This window comes from Stigmatopora argus, chromosome 23 (assembly GCF_051989625.1).
Source record: "Stigmatopora argus isolate UIUO_Sarg chromosome 23, RoL_Sarg_1.0, whole genome shotgun sequence".
NCBI lineage: Eukaryota > Metazoa > Chordata > Actinopteri > Syngnathiformes > Syngnathidae > Stigmatopora > Stigmatopora argus.
The window spans coordinates 9,405,509-9,425,000 of record NC_135409.1 but is presented as its reverse complement, the minus strand read 5'-3'; the positions used below and the strand labels follow the sequence as shown (position 1 = coordinate 9,425,000).

Sequence of the window (19,492 nt, the reverse complement as noted above, 5' to 3'; positions counted from 1 at the left end):
ACGATTTTGAGTTCAATGGCCAATTTTACCTTCAAATTTCTAGATGTGCAATGGGACAGAAATAACACCCTAACCCCGTAGGACCCTAAACCCTTATCCTTACCCTAACATTAATCAATTACAAGAAGTAACTTAGTTTTGCCGACTTAAGAGATGGCATCCACACTTTGCATTCTGTGATACCTGATGCATTCTGCTATTGCACGCATGTCGTCAATTGGACGAGTTAGACCGGTAGGTGACGTGATTAAGGGTCGGTAGAATATCCTGTAACCTACTATTTAGGGCTGCAGTACTTTTTACTTTTAAAAAATTACAAGACACACCAACATTTGAAAATCTTATAAATTAAAATGAACAATTTGTCATTCTCATTTAACATTTATCAACAAGAATCAAATAAACCCTGCAAAAAATATTTCTAATGTTCACACTGACAAGGGGACCACACCAGCTGAGCAAAAATGGCCAGAAGCTGAGCCAAAAAGGCCACAAGGGGGACAGCAAGGGGGCCACACAAACTGAGCCAGAATGGCCACAAGGGGGCAGCATACCACACGAGCTGGGCCAAAATGGCCACAAGGGGGCAGCAAGGTGACTACACAAGCTAAGCCAAAATGTCCACCAGGGGGTGGCGAGGTGACCACATGAGCTAAGCCAAAATGACCACAACGGGGCAGCCAGGGGACGACACGAGCTGAGCCAAATTGGCCACAAAGGGACCACACGAGCTGAGAAAGAATGGCCACAAATGGACCATATGAGCTGAGCCAAAATGGCCACAAGAGGGAAGCAAGGTGACCACACGAAATGAGCCAAAGTGGCCAGAAGAGAGCAGCAAGGGGACCACACGAGCTGAGCCAAAATGACAACATGCGGGCAGCAAGGGGACCACACGAGCTTTGCCAAAATGGCCGCAAGGGAACCATACAAGCTGAGCAAAAATGGCCAGAAGCTGAGCCATAATGGCAACAAGGGGGCAGCAAAGGGACCACACGAGCTGAGCCAAAATGGCCGCAAAGAACCATATGAGTTGAGCCAAAATGGCCACAAGGGGGAAGGGGACCACACGAGCGGAGCCAAAATGGCCACACGGGGGCGGCAAAGGGACCATACGAGCTTAGCCAAAATGGCCACAAGGGGGCAGCAGGGACAAAACATTAATCAATTAGAAGAACTTTACTTTTGACAACTTGAAAGATGGCGTCCACACGTTGGATTCTGGGATTCGCAATGCATTCTGGGATATGTGATGCATTCTGGGATGCCAAATTGGCCGCAAGGGAACCATACAAGCTGGGCCAAATGGCCACAAGGGGACCACACGAGCTGTGCCAAAATGGCCGCAAGGGAACCATACGACTTGAGCCAAAATGGCCGCAAAGAAACCATACGAGTTGAGCCAAAATGGCTGCAAGGAAACCATACGAGCTGAGCCAAAATGGCCACAAGACCACACAAGCCTAGCCAAAATGGCCACAAGACCACACAAGCCTAGCCATAATGGCCGCAAGAAAACCATATGAGTTGAGCCAGAATGGCCGCAAGGAAACCATACGTACGAGCTGAGCCAAAATGGCCACAAGACCACACGAGCCTAGCCAAAATGGCCACAAGGGGGCAGCCAGGGGACCACACGAGCCGAGCCAAAATGGCCACAAAGGGACCAAGCGCTGAGCAAAAATGGCTACAAAGGGACCAAGCACTGAGCTAAAATGGCCACAAATGGACCACATGAGTTGAGACAAAATGGCCACAAAGGGACCACAAGAGCAGGGCCAAAATGGCCACAAGAGGGAAGCAAGGTGACCACACGAACTGAGCCAAAGTGGCCAGAAAGGGACAGCAAGGGGACCACACAAGCTGAGCTAAAATGGCCACAAAGGAACTCTATAATTGAGCCAAAATGGCCACAAGAGGGAAATAAGGTAACCACACGAACTGAGCCAAAATGGCCACAGCGGGACCACACGGGCTGAGCCGAAATGGCCACAAGGGGGGAGGGGGGGGCAGGGGGGGAGGTAGCCACACGAACTTAGCCAAATTGGCCGCAAGGGAACCATACGAGCTGAGCCAAATGGCCACAAGGGGACCATACGACTTGAGCCAAAATGGCCGCAAGGGAACCATACGACTTGAGCCAAAATGGCCGCAAGGAAACCATACGACTTGAGCCAAAATGCCCGCAAGGAAACCATTCGAGCTGACCCAAAATGGCCGCAAGACCACACGAGCCTAGCCAAAATGGCCACAAGGGGGTAGAAAGGGGACCACAAGAGCGGAGCCAAAATTGCCACAAGGGAACTATACGAGCGGAGCCAAAATGGCCACAAGGGGACCACACGAGCTGAGCCAAAATGGCTGCAAGGGGACCACACGAGTTGAGCCAAAATGACCACAAGAGGGAAATAAGGTGACCACACAAACTGAGCCAAAATTGCCACAAGGGGGAAATAAGGTGACCATGATTTGAGCCAAAGTGGCCGCAAGGGGATCACACAAACAGAGCCAAAATGGCCACAAGGGGGAAGAAAGGTGACCACACGAACTGAGCCAAAATGGCGGCAAAGGGACCACACGAGCTGAACCAAAATTGCCAGGAGTTGAGCCAGAATGGCAACAAGAGGGCCACAAGTGGAACACATGAGCTTAGCCAAAATGGCCGCAAGGGAACCACACGAGGGTTAACCCTTACCCTAACACTAATCAATTACTATGAAGACCCGAATAATAGTAGGCACTGGAATAATAGTAGGGAGTGGAAAATTCCAAATGAATTAATAATAGTAGGCACCGGAATAATAGTAGGCAGTGGAAAATTTCAAAAATAATGAATATTAGTAGGCACGAGATAATTAGTGTCTAAACAGATTCGATGCATAGAATTAAAGCTATGATGGAATATTTATTATAAAATCATAACAAGGACAATCATTATTATTTTAATCAACAGTTTACTAGTAGCATGAAACAAAATAATATGTTTAAATTCCACAATTAGCTACAAATTAAAGTCATGATGATCGATTACATACTATGCGCACACGCATTCCTCTTTCACACGAAACAGGAAATGATTAAATCATTTCCTGTTTCGTTAATTAAGCAGCTATGAGTCATAGCGCTTGGGTCCGAATACATTCACGGTCGCGTCACGACAACGCGGCGCGACCATAACACTTTTACGTGCACCCTATGTGAGTAAATATGTGCCGCGTTGCATTTGTACGGTTTTCTATTGCTTAATACGGGGAATTCCAATCATTAATACGGGGAGGAATTGGCCCAGGTTGACAGGTATGACATTGTAATTATGTATATTGCAACTCTACCAGTGGCAATTGCACGTTCTTACTAGTACTAGTACGTTAGTAAAAACAGCACGTGTGCTTTACACGTAGAAAGTTAATGACATAGAACAATGTTGCTGCTGCACGGACTTAATTGAGGCAAAAATTAATAATCGTAGGCACCCGAATAAGAATCGTAGGCATGCGAAAATTTGAGTTGAAAAAAATAATCGTAGGCATACGATTATTCGGGTCTTCATAGTACAAGAAGTAACTTACTTTTGACGACTTCAACGATGGCATACACACGTTGCATTCTGGGATACATTATGCATTCTTTGATATGTGATGCATTCTGGGAGTGCATGTCGTCACACGTCGTCAGTTGGACCCATAGGTGACATGATTAAGGGTCGGTAGAAGAACCTGTAAACAAACCGTGTTTACCATCCTATTTAGAGCTGCGGTACTTTTTACTTTGAAAAAATTACAAGGCACACCAACATTTGAAAATCTTACAAATTAAAATTAACAATGTCATTCTCTTTAAACCTTTATCAACAAGAACTAAATAAACCCTCCAAAAAATATTTCAAATTCAAATGTTCACAGTGAGCATTGTCACAAAAAGTTGCACCCAATACCACGACAAGGGACCTGTGCCTAAATAGCCACAAGGTGGCAGCAAGAGACCATATGACCTTAGCCTAAATGGCCAATGGCAATAAATATACTGCAATAATTTTCTACCAATTATTTATTGCGGACCGCTGTGAAGAAGGATTTATCGCCTATCCTAACCCTACCAACCCCATGATCAGATAGTAACAGGCACTAAACTTCAGTAAGAGATTTCAAATATGGCTCAAACTTTTAAGTTACTTTTTTATAATAAATAATTCATAACAGCACCTAATACCACGACAAGGAAAAACAACAACCAAACGAAATGTCTTTAAAAGGACACCTACGTCTAATATGAGTGAATAAAACATCTAATATTCGCCACTTTGAACACATGAATTTGCATTAGACGACAGCTTGAGACGAATTCAAAGATGGGGTCCACACGTGAGGTTGATTAAGGGACTGCCGAAGCACCTGTAGACTTAACAGCTTTTTTCCATAACTATTTGAGCTGCGGTAGTTTTTACTTTGAAAAACATTACAGGTGACACTGACCATAGTCGCAAAAAGTTGTACCCAATACCACAAGGAAAAAGACCAACCAAACAAAACGGAATTTCTTTAAAACGTCTAATGTAAGTAAATAAACGAGCCAATAGTCGCCACTTTGAACAAAACTTGAGTCTTACGGGGTTTGGAACGTTAACATTTATTTCAACAATTTCGACGAAGGGTCACAATGAATAGTTATAAACTAGTTTCAGCAAAATACTATCGCCAAATAAGCGTGCAAGAATACGCCAAAACGGAGAAAAACAATCAATTACAAGACACTTACATTCTGCGACTGCTTGAGACGGCGTTCGACTTGTAAAATGGCGTCCCCCACGTGGCGGCTTGCCTTTGTTCGACAAGGAAACGCACAACGCGCATGCGCGGGCAAAAAGAGGGCTTTCTGGGTAATGAAGTATACTTGTGCACACAACACCGCCCAATTTTACTTCTATTAAACACATGTTATCACTATTAAAACACTAGATATGTGTTACTTTGTTAATAGATGGCGAATTAGAAGAAATAAAACTTTTTTTTCCAATCCGATATCCTGTTTTTGGTGTTTTTTCAGAGAGTGGGAAAGAATTAACTCCCCCTCTCTCTGTCCGTCTCTCTATCTCTTCCCCCTTCGAAATCCGTATAATTTTAGTACTATTAAAGACATTTTAGTAATATTAAACCACTAGTTATGTGTTTCTTTGTTGATAGATGGCGAATTAAAAACATTTTTTCCAATACAATATCCTGTTTTTGGTGTTTTTTCAGAGGGTTGGAACGAATTAACTTTTTTTTGAATTGTCGCCACTTTGAACAATACTTAAGTCTCACGCGGACGTCCGGAATGCTAACATTTAATTCGACGTCAATCACGCCTATAAAAAAGTTTCAGGTTAAAATGCTGCTAAAGCCGAATGAACGTCCCACAAAACGCAAAAAAGGAGAGAGAAAAATCAATTGCAAGGAGAAAATGACCATACTTCAAAGCCAAACGCTGACCAGACATGGAGGCCATGTCGTCAATACACTAACTACTACAGCCATGACTAGGGCAACATTGCAACTGCGGCGCATGTACAACACAAAGATAAAAATAGCCAACTTTAGAGTTATTATGAATGGAATGTACTCACGTTCTTTCACTGACGCACAGTCCACATTCTCGCGACATACATGCGTCACGTGAGTGAGTGAGTGGCCTCGACGCAGCTTTTCGTCGTCACTCTCGCTCCCATCGTGGCTTTCGCGAGTGACGTAGGGGAAAAGGAAGTTACGGAAGCTTATTGCGTTCACCTTAAAAATCCTCCGTTTTTCAAAATAAAAATACTTTTATGCGGTTGTTTAATTTCTCGCCAGATTTGAGACAGGTTCACAGTTGTACGCCGTAGGGGCTTTATCTTAAATTTAACGTGCAAATAGTATCACAACATTGCCCCTCTTAAACAAGTATAATTACGATGTTTAGCGATACAATTTAATGAGATATCTTCCCCACATCCATCAGAAATCTAAACTCGCGCTAACATAACACACATTCCCCTCTGCGGTGTATGAACAGATGTTTGGTTGGTGATCTGCCTCCTACTAGCTGACTGAGGAAAGGTAAGTGGAAGACAGTGAGAGGTAAGCGACCTGTATCCTCAACAGCGGAATGACAAATTACAAGTCCGTAATTTACACTTATTAGGTCTTTTGCCGATTAAACGTAGCTTATGGAGAAGCACCATCAATTTCGTCACACGCAGTTTCTGCGTGTGATGACAAGTAGGCTTTTGTGTTGTGATAATTACGACAGGGCCTATGTCCGATTATCTATATATTCTCAATTTTGATGACGTGCACCAAAAAGGTATCAGACTTTAAATACGATCCGTACATTTTGGTTGCTTGTTTATAAATTGAAGAGTTCAAAAATTGTGTTGACAGTAACACACTTCAACATCGCGGTAAAAATAAAAAATTAAATTAAAAAGACGTTTTGTGAACTCTCTCTTTCTCTCTCTCTCAGACCAAAGTGGGCATTAATTTGAATATTGGGGGGGGGGGGGGGGGGGGGGATCAGATACAAAGGAATTTTCATATAAGGATTTTTTTAAAGCTTGCTCGTCTTTTAATTAACTTGATTTAGTACTTAGGTTTTGAGCTCTAACAGGTTTCTTGGACAGCTAGGAAGAAGGAATTATGGGTCTCAAGATAAGTGTGGAATTTATATAACGTATACAAGACTTGGGTGATATAATATACAAAGTACATGTTCAGTGTAAGTGATGTGAAAGGTTTGCAGACTGGTGATTATATATATATATATATATATATATATATATGTGTGTGTGTGACATACTAGTGTTTGATTTATTAATGATTGAATGTTGAGAATGCACAACGAGTTTGGATTGAATATGTGTATCGGTGTTCGATTGTTGATCCTTGGATCCACATGGCAAGTGTGGGGCACGTTAAAGAAGATCGGTATTCGATTATTGATGTCTTAGCAAATAGCTTGAGGCACGGGAGGTGCGTTGAATCATTACAGTAAAAGTTGGATTGAAGTAACAGCAACATCTCACTGTTCTGATTATTTCCCCGTGTGTGTCAAGGTATGCTGTTTGTTGTAAAGGCTGTTTGAGTTTGGGGTTTGTAATATACACTGTTTAGCGTGTGAGAAAAGAGATAATGGTTATTAATGTTTATTTACTTTTGAATTACGGGCGTGAATGTGAGAGTCTCGGGTCACGCACATGGAATAGCATTTAACACGCTACCTTCGGCCACCATTATCGTTGACAGTGTCTATAACGGTCATAGAAAGGATTTTATATTATGGATATTGCATTGTTTGCCCTGTTGAATAATAGTAGGACTACTAGAAGTTGTAAAAGGAAAAGATATAACAAGTTATGACCGTGTGTTGAACGAGTGTGTGTGTGTGCATTGGGTTTTAATAATAATAATAATCGGACATAGGCCCAAGTCGTCGTTATCACAACACAAAAAGCCTACTTGTCATCACACGCAGAAACTGCGTGTGACGAAATTGATGGTGCTTCTCCATAAGCTACGTTTACTCGGCAAAAGACCTAAATCAGTGTAAGTTACGGACTTGTAGTTTGGCATTCTGCTGTTGTGGATACAGGTCGCTTACCTCTCACGGTCTTTCACTTACCTTACTTCAGTCAGCTAGTAGGAGGCAGATCACCACCCAAACCTCTTTTTATATTACCGCAGAAGGGAATGTGTGTTATGTTACCGCGAGTTTAGAGTTCTGATGGATGTGGGGAAAAAACTGTCCCTAAGCCTATTTGTCCGTGCTTTGGTTCTAAAGTGTTGATAATATATATATTTATATATATAGGTGTAATTGTACATTATGTTTTGGGTTCTAACGTGTTGATAATGTATATATATGGGTGTAATTGTATGTTATGGGTTTTTGTGTTAATTGATTACAGTAAAAGTTGGATTGAAGTAACAACAACATCTCACTGTTCTGATTATTTCTCCCCGTGTGTCAAGATCGAATGCAGGGTGTAACATTTTGGAGGCACCGCTGGGATTGCTGTTCAGATGTCCAGTGTCCAAGACCTGCTCACTGAATTCTGAGCCAGCTAAATCCCCCCACAAAACCAGGCCGATGGCAGTGAGAGGAGGTGTTGCTGTTTAAGAAGAACTGGAAGTTGGCGGTTGAGTACTTGTCATCTGAGGCCTACGAGATCATCAGATGGACAGTAAAGACGTGCCAGTTCAGAGTTCACTCCTGTACAGTCAACAGAGCTCCTAGATCGTCAACAAAATGGAACAGTTACTCGAAGAGGTGGTAGGAACATTGAACAACCTGACGGAAAATAACCTACTGGAAATATGTGGTTTTTCTTAACATATTAAGAAGTGTTAAACGGAAATCACGTCTATCATTAGTGGCTCACATTGTGAAGTACCTAGAAAGAGAAGAACTAGAGGAACTGCAGGATGAAGGCATGTCTGAATTGTTGAAACTGAAAGATAAAATATCAGATATGAAGCATGAAGTCAAAATAGATGAAAACGAAAAGCAAGGATCAAGATTGGAAGAGACTCCAATAACTTTGCCCCAGCTACCAGATGCTGCGGACCCTCAAGGGGGTGTGTCTCCCCAGCCAAGCTCATACTGGCGCAAGGACTTCAAAATTGCCGCCCAAATAGGTGAACCAGGCCAGAGGGACAAGCTGACATTCTCCAGCCTTGTTCATCAAATTGAAAATGGACTGAATAGGGGTTACCGAGATGTGGAAATTATTGATGCGGTTATCAGAGCTATCTCCCCCAGTTTGCAGCTACGTAATTATTTGGAAGAGAAACCTAACCTCACTCTTCCCACACTCAAACGCATCCTACGCGCTCATTTTCAGGAAAGGAGTGCTACCGACCTCTATGTGCAGTTAGCTTCAGAAGTGCAGCATATCAAAGAGACTCCTCAAAGTTTCTTAATGCGAGTCTTAGTTCTTAGACAGAAGGTACTGTTTGCATCTCGAGAATCAGAATCAGGACTCCAGTATGACCCAAGTTTAGTCCAGCGTATGTGCTTGCACACGATACTCACTGGTCTCCAGAGTGACAGTGTTAGAGTAGATATGCAGCCTCTCTTGCTGAACTGTAAGACTTCAGATGAGCTTTTGCTAGAGCGGTTAAATGTAGCCTGTGCTAATGAAACAGAAAGGAGAAATAAAAAGAAGTTTAGTACCCCACAGGCAGCGACACATATTAGCAAGGTGCACTCAGAAGAACTACGACCTACCAATTGCCCTGGAGAAGAAAAACCAAAAGTGTCCCGTGAGGTACGAGCGGAGTTGACTGAACTTAAGGCAAGTGTTGCTTCTCTTAAAGATCCGCAGTGCAGAGATAGCTCAGATCAGAGAGACACTACAGCAGGCTATGTTTCAGCCTCAGTCCTACCTCCCACCTTCAGTTAGAAGACCAGTTAGGGAGCCCCAGCCACCTTTTGCAAAACAAAATTACTACAGCAAGCCCCCAGCACCCCCCTGGAACACTAGCCACCCTGCTTATGTCCCAAGAAGGTGTTTTGCTTGTCAGCAGGGAGGGCGAGATGTGAAGTGCACACATTGTTATCGGTGTGGGAGTGGAGAACATTTCCAAGCTGGATGTAAAATCCGAGGAGGCAGACCACTAAAAGAAGAGACTATAGCAGAGCTAACTCAGGAAAGGGAAGGTGTGGTTCGTGTGCTTTGTGGCACACCCAGTCCACTGGCCATCGTCAATCCTCCCAGCATGCAACAGCAGCAGGTGGGAACTCAGCAACACCTGATGGTGGAACCTGCCGATTCAAAGGCAAAGATCAGACGACTTAGACAAGAGCTAGAAGAGAGGAATGAACAACTGCTGGACAACAGACACCAGCAGGAAAACATGGAGGAAGAAATAAAGAGGCTGCAGCAGGAGAATTTGAAGCTGCTCGTAGACGCCCGTGCAGCCCGCGCCTATCGCGATGAACTGGATGCGCTGAGAGAACGCGCAATCAAAGCTGACAAGCTGGAGTTATACAAGGCCAACGTGGAGAAAGGGAGACAAGGGATGGAGGAGGCGTACACCATTGCTACCGTGAGTGTACGAAAAGCTGCAGAACAAGGTAAAAAGCACTATGACACCAAAGTGAGGAGCTCCGTGCTACAACCAGGAGAGCGCATCCTGATAAAAAACCTGACACCAGAAGGAGGAAAAATTGACAAGAGTATGGAGAGAAATAAACAGCAGCCAGTATCTCATCTTCAAGAGACAGACCAAGACAGTGGTTACGAAGATGACTTTCACTACGAGCCCCTCCAGGTGCTAAATGAGAGAGATGCCCAAGGGATGGAGTCTAAGCACAGGCCACTGCCAGCGAATCAGAGACTCGAAGTGAAGGGCCCTGCTTCCGGACCAGTACAACGAGAAGATTACTATCAGCTGGAGGACCTGCCTGGTGAGGGAACAAATCTGGCTGTTGAAGATCCTCGTGATGATCATTTATCAGAGACCTCTCCGCCAACCACTGTGAATGAACCTGAGGCGTTGACTTATGAACGGCCAAGAAGGGAGAAACATCCACCACGACGAACGACCTATGATCAGCTTGGTGTCCCCTCCTGTTATAGTACTCAGTCACCACATCAGCTGGTACCTGCTTACCCTGCACCAGGAGTGGTTCCTTGGTTAGTACACCTGCAGCCATATTACATTCAACCACCCTTTATGTATGGACTCCAACAGGCTTGAGCCTACAAGGGTGACATGTATTATGCGAACATGGACTGTTACGGACTGTGATTACAGTTTCCATCCAGTGAACGTGGACCGTACGGGTTGTGGATTATATTTGAACTGTGGCCCTTGCCGCCTGGAGTTTTCATGAGTATCAGCTTACAGAAGAGGATGTGAAATGACAAGTTCGCTAGACTGTTCAGCATTACAACCAACAAGGGGAAGATATTTGGAATATACTGATGTCGGGACGACATTTGTTTTTGTGGGGGAGAGTGTGACATACTAGAGTGTTTGATTTATTAACGATTGCATGTAAAGAAGGTATAACAAGTTTGGATTGAATGGGTGTATCGGTGGTCGATTGTTGATCCTTGGATCCACATGGCAAGTGTGGGGCATGTTAAAGAAGATCGGTATTCGATTATTGATGTCTTAACAAATAGCTTGAGGCACGGGAGATGTGTTGAATCATTACAGTAAAAGTTGGATTGAAGTAACAACAACATCTCACTGTTCTGATTTATTTCCCCCTGTGTGTCAAGGTATGCTGTTTGTTTAAAAGGCTGGTTGAGTTTGGGGTTTGTAATATACAGTGTTTAGCGTGTGAGAAAAGAGATAATGGCTATTAATGTTTATTTACTTTTGAATTACGGGCGTGAATGTGAGAGTCTCGGGTCACGCACATGGAATAGCATTTAGCACGCTACCTTCGGCCACCATTATCGTTGACAGTGTCTATAACGGTCATAGAAAGGATTTTATATTATTGATATTGCATTGTTTGCCCTGTTGAATAATAGTAGGACTACTAGAAGTTGTAAAAGGAAAAGATATAACAAGTTATGACCGTGTGTTGAACGAGTGTGTGTGTGCATTGTGTTTTGGGTTCTAAAGTGTTGCTAATATATATATTTATATATATATATATATATATATATATATATATATATATATATATATATATATATATATATATATATATAGGTGTAATTGTACATTATGTTTTGGGTTCTAACGTGTTGATAATGTATATATATGGGTTTAATTGTATGTTATGGGTTTTTGTGTTAATTGATTACAGTAAAAGTTGGATTGAAGTAACAACAACATCTCACTGTTCTGATTATTTCCCCCTGTGTGTCAAGATCAAATGCAGGGTGTAACACGTACTTAAAAAAAATCCCGTACAAAAGTTGTTATACGGCGTACACAATTTGAAATGATCAAAAAACGTATAAAATACGGGAAAAACGTATAAGTTGACAGGTATGTATTAAACACATTTTATTACTATTAAACCACTAATTATGTGTTAATAGATGGCGAATTAGAAGAAATAAACATGTTTTCCAATCCAATATCCTGTTTTGGGTTTTTTTTTTCTCCAGAGGGTTGGAACGAATTAACGCCCCCACCCCTCTCTCTGTCCGTCTCTCTCTCTTCCCCCTTCGAAATGCGTCTAATTTTACTTCTATTAAACATGTTATTACTATTAAACCACTAGTTATGTGTTACTTTGTTAATAGATGGCGGATTAGAATAAATAAAACATGTTTTCTAATCCAATATCCTGTTTTTGGTGGTTTTTTTCAGCGGGTTGGAACGAATTAACGCCCCCACCCCTCTCTCTGTCCGTCTCTCTCTCTCTTCCCCCTTCGAAATTCGTCTAATTTTACTTTTATTAAACATGTTATTACTATTAAAACACTAGTTATGTGTGACTTTGCTAATAGATGGCGAATTAGAATAAATAAAACATTTTTTCCAATCCAATATCCTGTTTTGGGTGTGTTTTTTTTCAGGGGGTTGGAAAGAATTAACGCCCCCACCCCTCTCTCTGTCCGTCTCTCTCTCTCTCTCTTCCCCATTCGAAATGCGTCTAACTTTACTTCTATTAAACACATTTTATTACTATTAAACCACTAGTTATGTGTTACTTTGTTAATAGATGGCGAATTAGAAGAAATAAAAAGGTTCTTCCAATCCAAGAACCTTTTTTTTCAGAGGGTTCGAATGACTTAATTTCTTTTTAGTTCATTTCTATGTGAAACGTTCATTTGAGTTACAAGTAAATCGACACACGAGCTCAGTCCCGGAATGAATTAAGCTTGTATCCCGATGTACCACTGTACTCCTAGGTATGGGTGTGAGTAAATAAATAAATAAATCAGACATAGGCTTGTCATCATCATTGACGAGACAAAAGCCTAATTGTCATCATACCCAGCTGCCTATGACGAAATTGGTAGCGCTTCTCCACAAAGTGCGCTTTTCCCAGGCAAAAGCCCAACCAAGTGATAGTTTCAGACTCGCTGGCACTCTGCCGTGATGGGTACATCGCATCACCTCCAGAGCGCAACCAAATCCCGGCGACTGCGAAAAGGTTTGCCTCACCGATGCCAACAAAGAATAAAATGGATCACTTACCTCACACTGTCTTCTTACTTACCTTCAGTCAGCCAGCAGGAGGCAGATCATCGCCCAACGTCCTTCATGTTTCCTCACCCCGAAGTTGTTACACAGAGGGGACTGTGTGTCGTGCTACTGCAAATTCAGAGTCCTGATGGCTGTGGGAAAGAAGCTGTCCTTAAGCCTCTTTGTCCGTGCTTTGTGAGACCGGTAGCGCCTGCCAGAGGGAAGCAGCTGGAACAGGCTGTGACCAGGGTGGTCCGGGTCCCCAACAATGTTCCCGGGTGAATACATGGGGGGGGGGGGGGGGGGGGGGGGGTTCTTTATACAATTAATTTGTGATCTTTCTCATAAAAAAAGAAAAAAGAAAAAAAAATCAAGGAATTGTTAGCCAGCCACTTGCAATTCCGAGATTTCTCAGAAACATTAGCGTTCCAGTCCATAGATTGATGTGCGGGCAAAAAGAGCAGAGCCAAAATACACCAAATAACAACCAGCAGTATGTTTAAAATTTTATTTGAACAAACATTTCCAAACATGGTACATGTAAACACGGCAGTTCTTAACATGATTTTTTTTTTAAAACTTTTTTTTTTGCAAATGTCTGTGGTGCAGTACAAAATAAGGGTTAGGATTACCTCTAATCTGGCAATCTCTTCCGGGATGCTTTGTTCTTAATGGAAGTCACTAGAAACCTTAATTCACTGCTGGTAATCGATGTTTAATAAGTCTAAACGGTTATAGCTGAATTTAAAGTCCAGTTTTGACAAACAACTTGCGACAAGACACACGCACTTTGTGGTGAAGCTTTAAATCTCATTGTACTTGTATAATGACAATAAAAAGCATTCAATTCAATTGAACATAGTCTCTTAAATAAACTTGTGAAAATGTATGGAATTCATAAATTTGCAGTCACAACAAAAGATCCTTCTAGCTCAAAAATCTATTTCTCACAGTGCAAGTCACACTAAAGTGCTTAACTCAACTTCTGAGGTAGCTTTAAACTAAAACCCAAATACATTTGCAGGCAATGTAGTAGTTCAAATTTGTCCTCTGTAGAGGCCATTTGTAAACCTAAATATCTCCCACCCAGTGCATCCAATTGCATTAACTGCTATATAGAGGACATTAAGAGCTTTCCAATGATACCACATTTCTTTTGCAGTATTCCAATGACTTTACATAGATTGGGGAATTTGGAAATAAATATGATTGGACAAAATTTTTGTCCTGGTAGTCAGGAGGATATGGGGAAAAAAAGAGAGGAAAAACCCCAATTGTGATCCTCTGAAAATGGCGCAATGGGATTGGCTCGAATTCCGATCACGTGATGGGATCGTGGACATCTTTACGATTGACCTTTGTGGGTTTTTCCGTGTAATTTTAAGTTTCCCTTCTGAGTGAATCTTTGGCCACATACTGAGCAGGAGAAAGGTTTCTCACCAGTGTGGGTTCTGGTGTGTTGGGTTAAGCTTCCCTTCTGACTAAATATTTGGCCGCAGACGACGCAGGAAAAGGGTTTTTCACCAGTGTGAGTTCTTGTGTGTTGATTGAGGTTTCCCTTCTGTGCAAATCTTTGCCCACAAACAGAGCAGGAAAAGGGTTTTTCACCAGTGTGGTTCCTCGTGTGTATTTTCAAGGCGTTCTTGTGACTGAATGCTTGGCCACAAACCGTGCAGGAAAAAGGCTTTTCTCCAGTGTGGGTTCTCGTGTGGATTTCGAAGCCGTTCTTGTGGCCGAATGTTTGACGGCAAACTGAGCAGGAAAAGGGTTTTTCGCCGGTGTGGGTTTTGGAGTGGATTTTCAAGTTTCCCTTTTGTGTAAATCTTTGGCCACAAACGGAGCAGGAGAAAGGCCTTTCACCGGTGTGGGTTCTGGCGTGTTGCGTCAGGTTTCCTTTCAGAGAGAATCTTTGGCCACAAACTGAGCAAGAAAAAGGTTTTTCACCGGTGTGGGTTTTTGCGTGTTGGGTCAAGTTTCCCTGCTGAGTGAATTTGAGGCCACAAACTGAACAGGAGAAAGGCTTCTCACCGGTGTGTGTTCGGGTGTGTTGGGTTAAGCTTCCTTTCTGAGTAAAAAGCTGGCCACAAAGCGAGCAGGAGAAAGCTTTCTCGCCAGCGTAGCTCCTCCTCCATCTTTTCAACGGAGACGTTTCACTTAATGTTGTCCTGCACTGAGAGCATTTGCAGCGTTTGTCCTCACAGCGAGCTTTCTTATGATCTTCCCAACAATTATCGTGAGGTGGGTGCGGCGCGTCGTCGTCGTCGTGGCTGGTACCCGATGGTGGGGAGATGAAATTGTTGTCGTGGCTAGTACCCGATGGTGGGGAGATGAAATTGTTGTCGTGGCTAGTACCCGATGGTGGGGAGATGAAATTGTTGTCGTGGCTAGTACCTGATGGTGGGGAGATGAAATTGTCGTCTTGCGATGCTTCTGCTGAGCTGTCGCGCGGAGACTCTGACCCTCTGGTGCACTCACTCGGACCATCTTCAATCTCCAAGGGTTTACCAGTCAGTCTGGTGAAATCTTCCTCCTCTTTAAAGCATAGCAGCTCTTCCTCCTCCTTTTTGATTGAGAGTTCCTCAACGTCTTCTCTCTTTTGCTGTGGAGGGGGCTCTGACTCCACCTCTTTGATTCGGGGGGGCTCAGCGTCCTCTTGCTCCTGCCGCCGAGGGCCAACACATTTTCTGATACCTGCAAGACAACAGAAGGCAAATATTCAGCTCCACGGTTGTCCCGTTTGGATCCAACGCGATTTTTCTCAACATATTTTTTGCCCACACCGATCCAACGCCCATATTTTTAAACCAGTAAAAATAATGCAAACTATAATGTAACCACTAAATGATGAATCACTTCAAGGAAAAAAAAGGGCTTGACCTTCATCTTCACTCTTGAAGGGCTCACCAGTCCACTCTGGGATATCCACCTCCTCCTCTTTAACACATGGCGGCGGTTCCTCCTCTTCCTCCTCTTCCTCTTCCTCTTTCTCTTCCTCCTCTTCCTCTTCCACCTCCTTCTTCTCCTTCTCCTCCTTTTTGAGAGGATCAGGTTGCTGTTGCTGCTGCTCCTGCTCCTCAATGTGGGGATTCCCAACTTTGATGCTGAAATGCTCCTCCTGCTCCTCTTTAACGTAGACCAATTTTGCCTCCGCCTCCTCTTTTTGGATGCCAGCAGACTCCTGGAGCTCAGGGCGATGCGCTTGACAGACATCTGCAAGACCAAAACCAGAAACACACAGGGGCAAAATTTCATTTCTTCATTCTTGTGTTCGCCAAATTATTTACTCCCTCGGAAATATTCCCCCATGACCATTTTCTATTCATTGATATGTTGCCGGGATCCACGACGATCCAGGTTCCATCTATTTGCGGCATATCCATATCCAGTAAAATCTCAAAATAGGTAAATAGGTGATGCTGTAACACGGATTTTGGTGTAATCTCCTAATTAAAAGATCCATGATCCATGTTTTTGAATAGTATCTTCTTTTTCTCCAAAGATTTAGTCTGACCAATCTGTGAATTGTATTTGCGGAATGCAACAATGATATTAGGAGAACTGCGGTCACGTCAAGCCAGCGGACATTCGCGTTTTAGTGGTCAAATGAGCGGACGCTCAAAATAGACTGCCCGCTTAGTCCAAGCATTAAAGTAATTCCATTCAAAACAGAAGAGTGGCGAAGCAGTGGTGACTTCCGTGTGTTCGTAGCATTTTGAAACCCTCAAAAATATTCTTAACAGTAAAAAAAAAAGCACCATATAGCTCATAATTTAAAAATGAATGAAAGTAGCTCGATTAACATAACAAACCCTTCACTCCACGAGTACAATATTATGTGAATCCCCCGAACGCTAACAAATTATTTCATCATTCCATGCCAAGGTGGCTCAATACTAGTAGTTCGCCTCTGTGACTACTCACATAATCAAAATTATGCAATTTCACAGATTAAATTTGGAGAAAATTGGAATTCAAGTTGCTGCATGTATACTATGTTCAGGGTTGCAGGTCCTCTTTTGCGGTATTGTAAATCAAGATTTTTGCATAGTTTCCAGGCACGGAGGATCAATCCTAGTAGTAAACCAGTCTCACTACTCACAGTTTCACAAATTAGGACACAATTGGAATTAAACTTGCTACATGGTTTGTCATGGTTGCAGTTCACATTTTTGTGGTACTCAAAATCAAGATTATTCCATAGTTTCCAGACAAGGTGGTCAACCTAGTAGTTGACCTCTTCGACTACTCACATCATCAAAATTATGCAACTTCACAGATTAAATTAGGAGAAAATTGAAATTAGGGTTGCTACATGCCTACTTTCTCATGGCAGCACTTCTCATTTTGCGAGTTGTCACGGAGGTGAACTATACTAGGATTGAGCCACCTTGGTAAGAAATTATGAAACAAATCTTTATTTACAGTAACAGTATGACAAAAAAAGCGTGGTGATTGTTTTTTTAATCGATCTACTTTAATTAATTTTTAAATTACGAGCTGTAGGGTGCTGTTTTTTAAACTGTTAATGGTATTTTATTTTGGGGGCGGGTTAGGGTTAAAAATGCTACGAACACACGGAAGTCAGCCCCGCTTCGCCACTCTTCTGTTTTGAATGGAATTACCGTAATGCTTGGACTAAGTGTTTCGGATCGTGTTACTATAATCTCTAACACTAAAAACGGTGCGTACTATTTGGAGCGTCTGCACATTTGACGACGAAAACGCGAACGTCCACTGGCTTGACCGAAGTATTAGTAGAGCAGTTCAACACCAAGTGCTTCGTTTCAAAATTAAAAAGACACTTCCCCAAACATAGACCAATGCATTAACATAACAAGTTGAACACCCATTCGAAGTGTTATGCGTTTGCGAGACAAGTGAAGGTCAACTCACCTGACATTTTGGGGCTTGATGTGTGCTGTTGTTCGTTAACTGCTCAACCAAGCTAGGCTAGGTTAGGCTAGGCTAGGTAGACCGCCAAATTTCAACCTGGACCCGAACGATTCGAAGCAAAAACAATGCTGAACAGATTATTGTCGTGTCCTAGAATTTTTGCCGCCTCTCAGCGAAGCGCCGGGTTGAAGGTTTTCTCATAGACGGACATTTATTCTGGGGACGAGGTGAAGAACAAGTTTGAAGATTCAACCAAAAAAAAGCGGGTTGTTTTGAACTCGGCTTTATTCTTCGCTCATACCGCCAGAAAATGAAATCCGCCATGTTTATTTTCTTCTTCTCCCTTACACCGATGCTTCCATACTTTTGTAGTCTTTGCTGACACCTAGCGACGGGAACAAAACATGAGATTTGTCGTCACAACATTTGATTTCGATCGATTTCAGGTGCCTAAAAGAGTCGCGTCTGACTACAAAATAAAAGTTTAAAAACTGCCTTAGAGTTTGCGACGTAACGGGGAAAAACATTTAATAACTCTACTGTAACAGCTTAAAGTAACAGAGGAAGAGAAGCGTTTCTTCTTCTGTGACTAAAAGTAAGAAACATGGGATGGTAAAACCACTCTTAGAAGTACAAACATTACTTAAATGTTACTTTTAGTAACGCATTGCTACGCCCCGCCTAAAATAACGATGAAATGAAAATTGTTAAGAGTCCTGTCAAGACACCAAATTTACGTTTTTACCTAAACATTCCAAGCTGGTAAACTTTAAAACGAGATATAAATAGCAAATGTTGTGCCACTGTTCTTTACATTTAAAAAAATCAAACAAGAGATTAGTGAAATTTCTGCAACAGCACAAATGTCATATCGTGCGCCATAAAAGCCATAAACAGCATGGAATTGGAAATTTATTCAAGCAAAAGAAAGCTTTTCACACCAACAAACAAGATAAATGAATCCGGAGACTGAGGCCATATGCTAAGGGAAAATTGGAGGTTAGTGGAGTTGGGAGAGTGTGCTTTCTCATGCTTTGCCTTCATAGTGAATCTTCTGTGGTTACAAGTGATAATTTGTCTACAAAAACATCAACAATCCTGTGCCGAAACTTGAGCACTAATAATCCCTGATTTTTAAAAAAAAAAATCACTTTGCAATGGAAAAATAAAAAAAAACATGTATAATACAACTCGTATAATAATTTATTACATGGCATTTTTTTTCTTTTGGGAATACAAGTTGTTTTTGTATGTTTTACATGTTTAAAAAGGGAATATTTTTAATTGACAGATTCACTACTTTTGGCACCATTTTATCTCCATACAGCCGATGAATTAATTTTCATTGTTCCTTTTTTTTTAAGGAATAAGACGTAGTCAGGACATAAGGTAACATTTGAGCAGGAAAATTAACATGAGGACAAACGATGGGGAAAAAAGCCGATCACAAGAAACGTGCAGGCCCAATTGCAACGGGGCAC

At 42.2% G+C, this 19,492-nt stretch overlaps 2 protein-coding genes and 1 long non-coding RNA gene across 5 annotated transcripts in view; 1 reads left to right on the top strand and 2 right to left on the bottom strand.

Annotated features, from left to right (window-relative positions):
- The window catches only part of LOC144069101 (uncharacterized), a 5,297-nt gene extending 362 nt beyond the window's left edge, over positions 1–4,935 (bottom strand). Inside the window, exons 1-2 of the long non-coding RNA XR_013298389.1 lie at positions 4,756–4,935; positions 3,570–3,716 (exon numbers count right to left, since the gene is read on the bottom strand). This is a non-coding gene — a long non-coding RNA (uncharacterized LOC144069101). The remainder of the gene's footprint in view (positions 1–3,569; positions 3,717–4,755) is intronic.
- Positions 4,936–5,723: 788 nt separating this feature from the next.
- LOC144069114 (uncharacterized) lies at positions 5,724–11,628 on the top strand. 3 transcript variants are annotated; one of them, XM_077594233.1, is made up of 2 exons: positions 5,724–5,915; positions 7,983–11,628. In XM_077594233.1, the coding sequence occupies exon 2, from the start codon at positions 9,378–9,380 to the stop codon at positions 10,713–10,715; it is 1,338 nt and encodes a 445-aa protein (XP_077450359.1). In that variant the 5' UTR covers positions 5,724–5,915; positions 7,983–9,377; the 3' UTR covers positions 10,716–11,628. The 3 variants fall into 3 exon arrangements, with proteins under 3 accessions (XP_077450359.1, XP_077450360.1, XP_077450361.1); XM_077594234.1 differs by lacking the exon at positions 5,724–5,915 and adding an exon at positions 5,951–6,071; XM_077594235.1 differs by lacking the exon at positions 5,724–5,915 and adding an exon at positions 6,041–6,092.
- A 2,683-nt stretch (positions 11,629–14,311) lies between these two features.
- On the bottom strand, positions 14,312–18,371 carry LOC144069210 (uncharacterized). The gene is made up of 3 exons (XM_077594398.1): positions 18,012–18,371; positions 15,996–16,328; positions 14,312–15,809 (listed from the first exon to the last, which is right to left on the bottom strand). The coding sequence occupies exons 1-3, from the start codon at positions 18,016–18,018 to the stop codon at positions 14,464–14,466; spliced, it is 1,686 nt and encodes a 561-aa protein (XP_077450524.1). The 5' UTR covers positions 18,019–18,371; the 3' UTR covers positions 14,312–14,463.
- Positions 18,372–19,492: the final 1,121 nt, after the last annotated feature.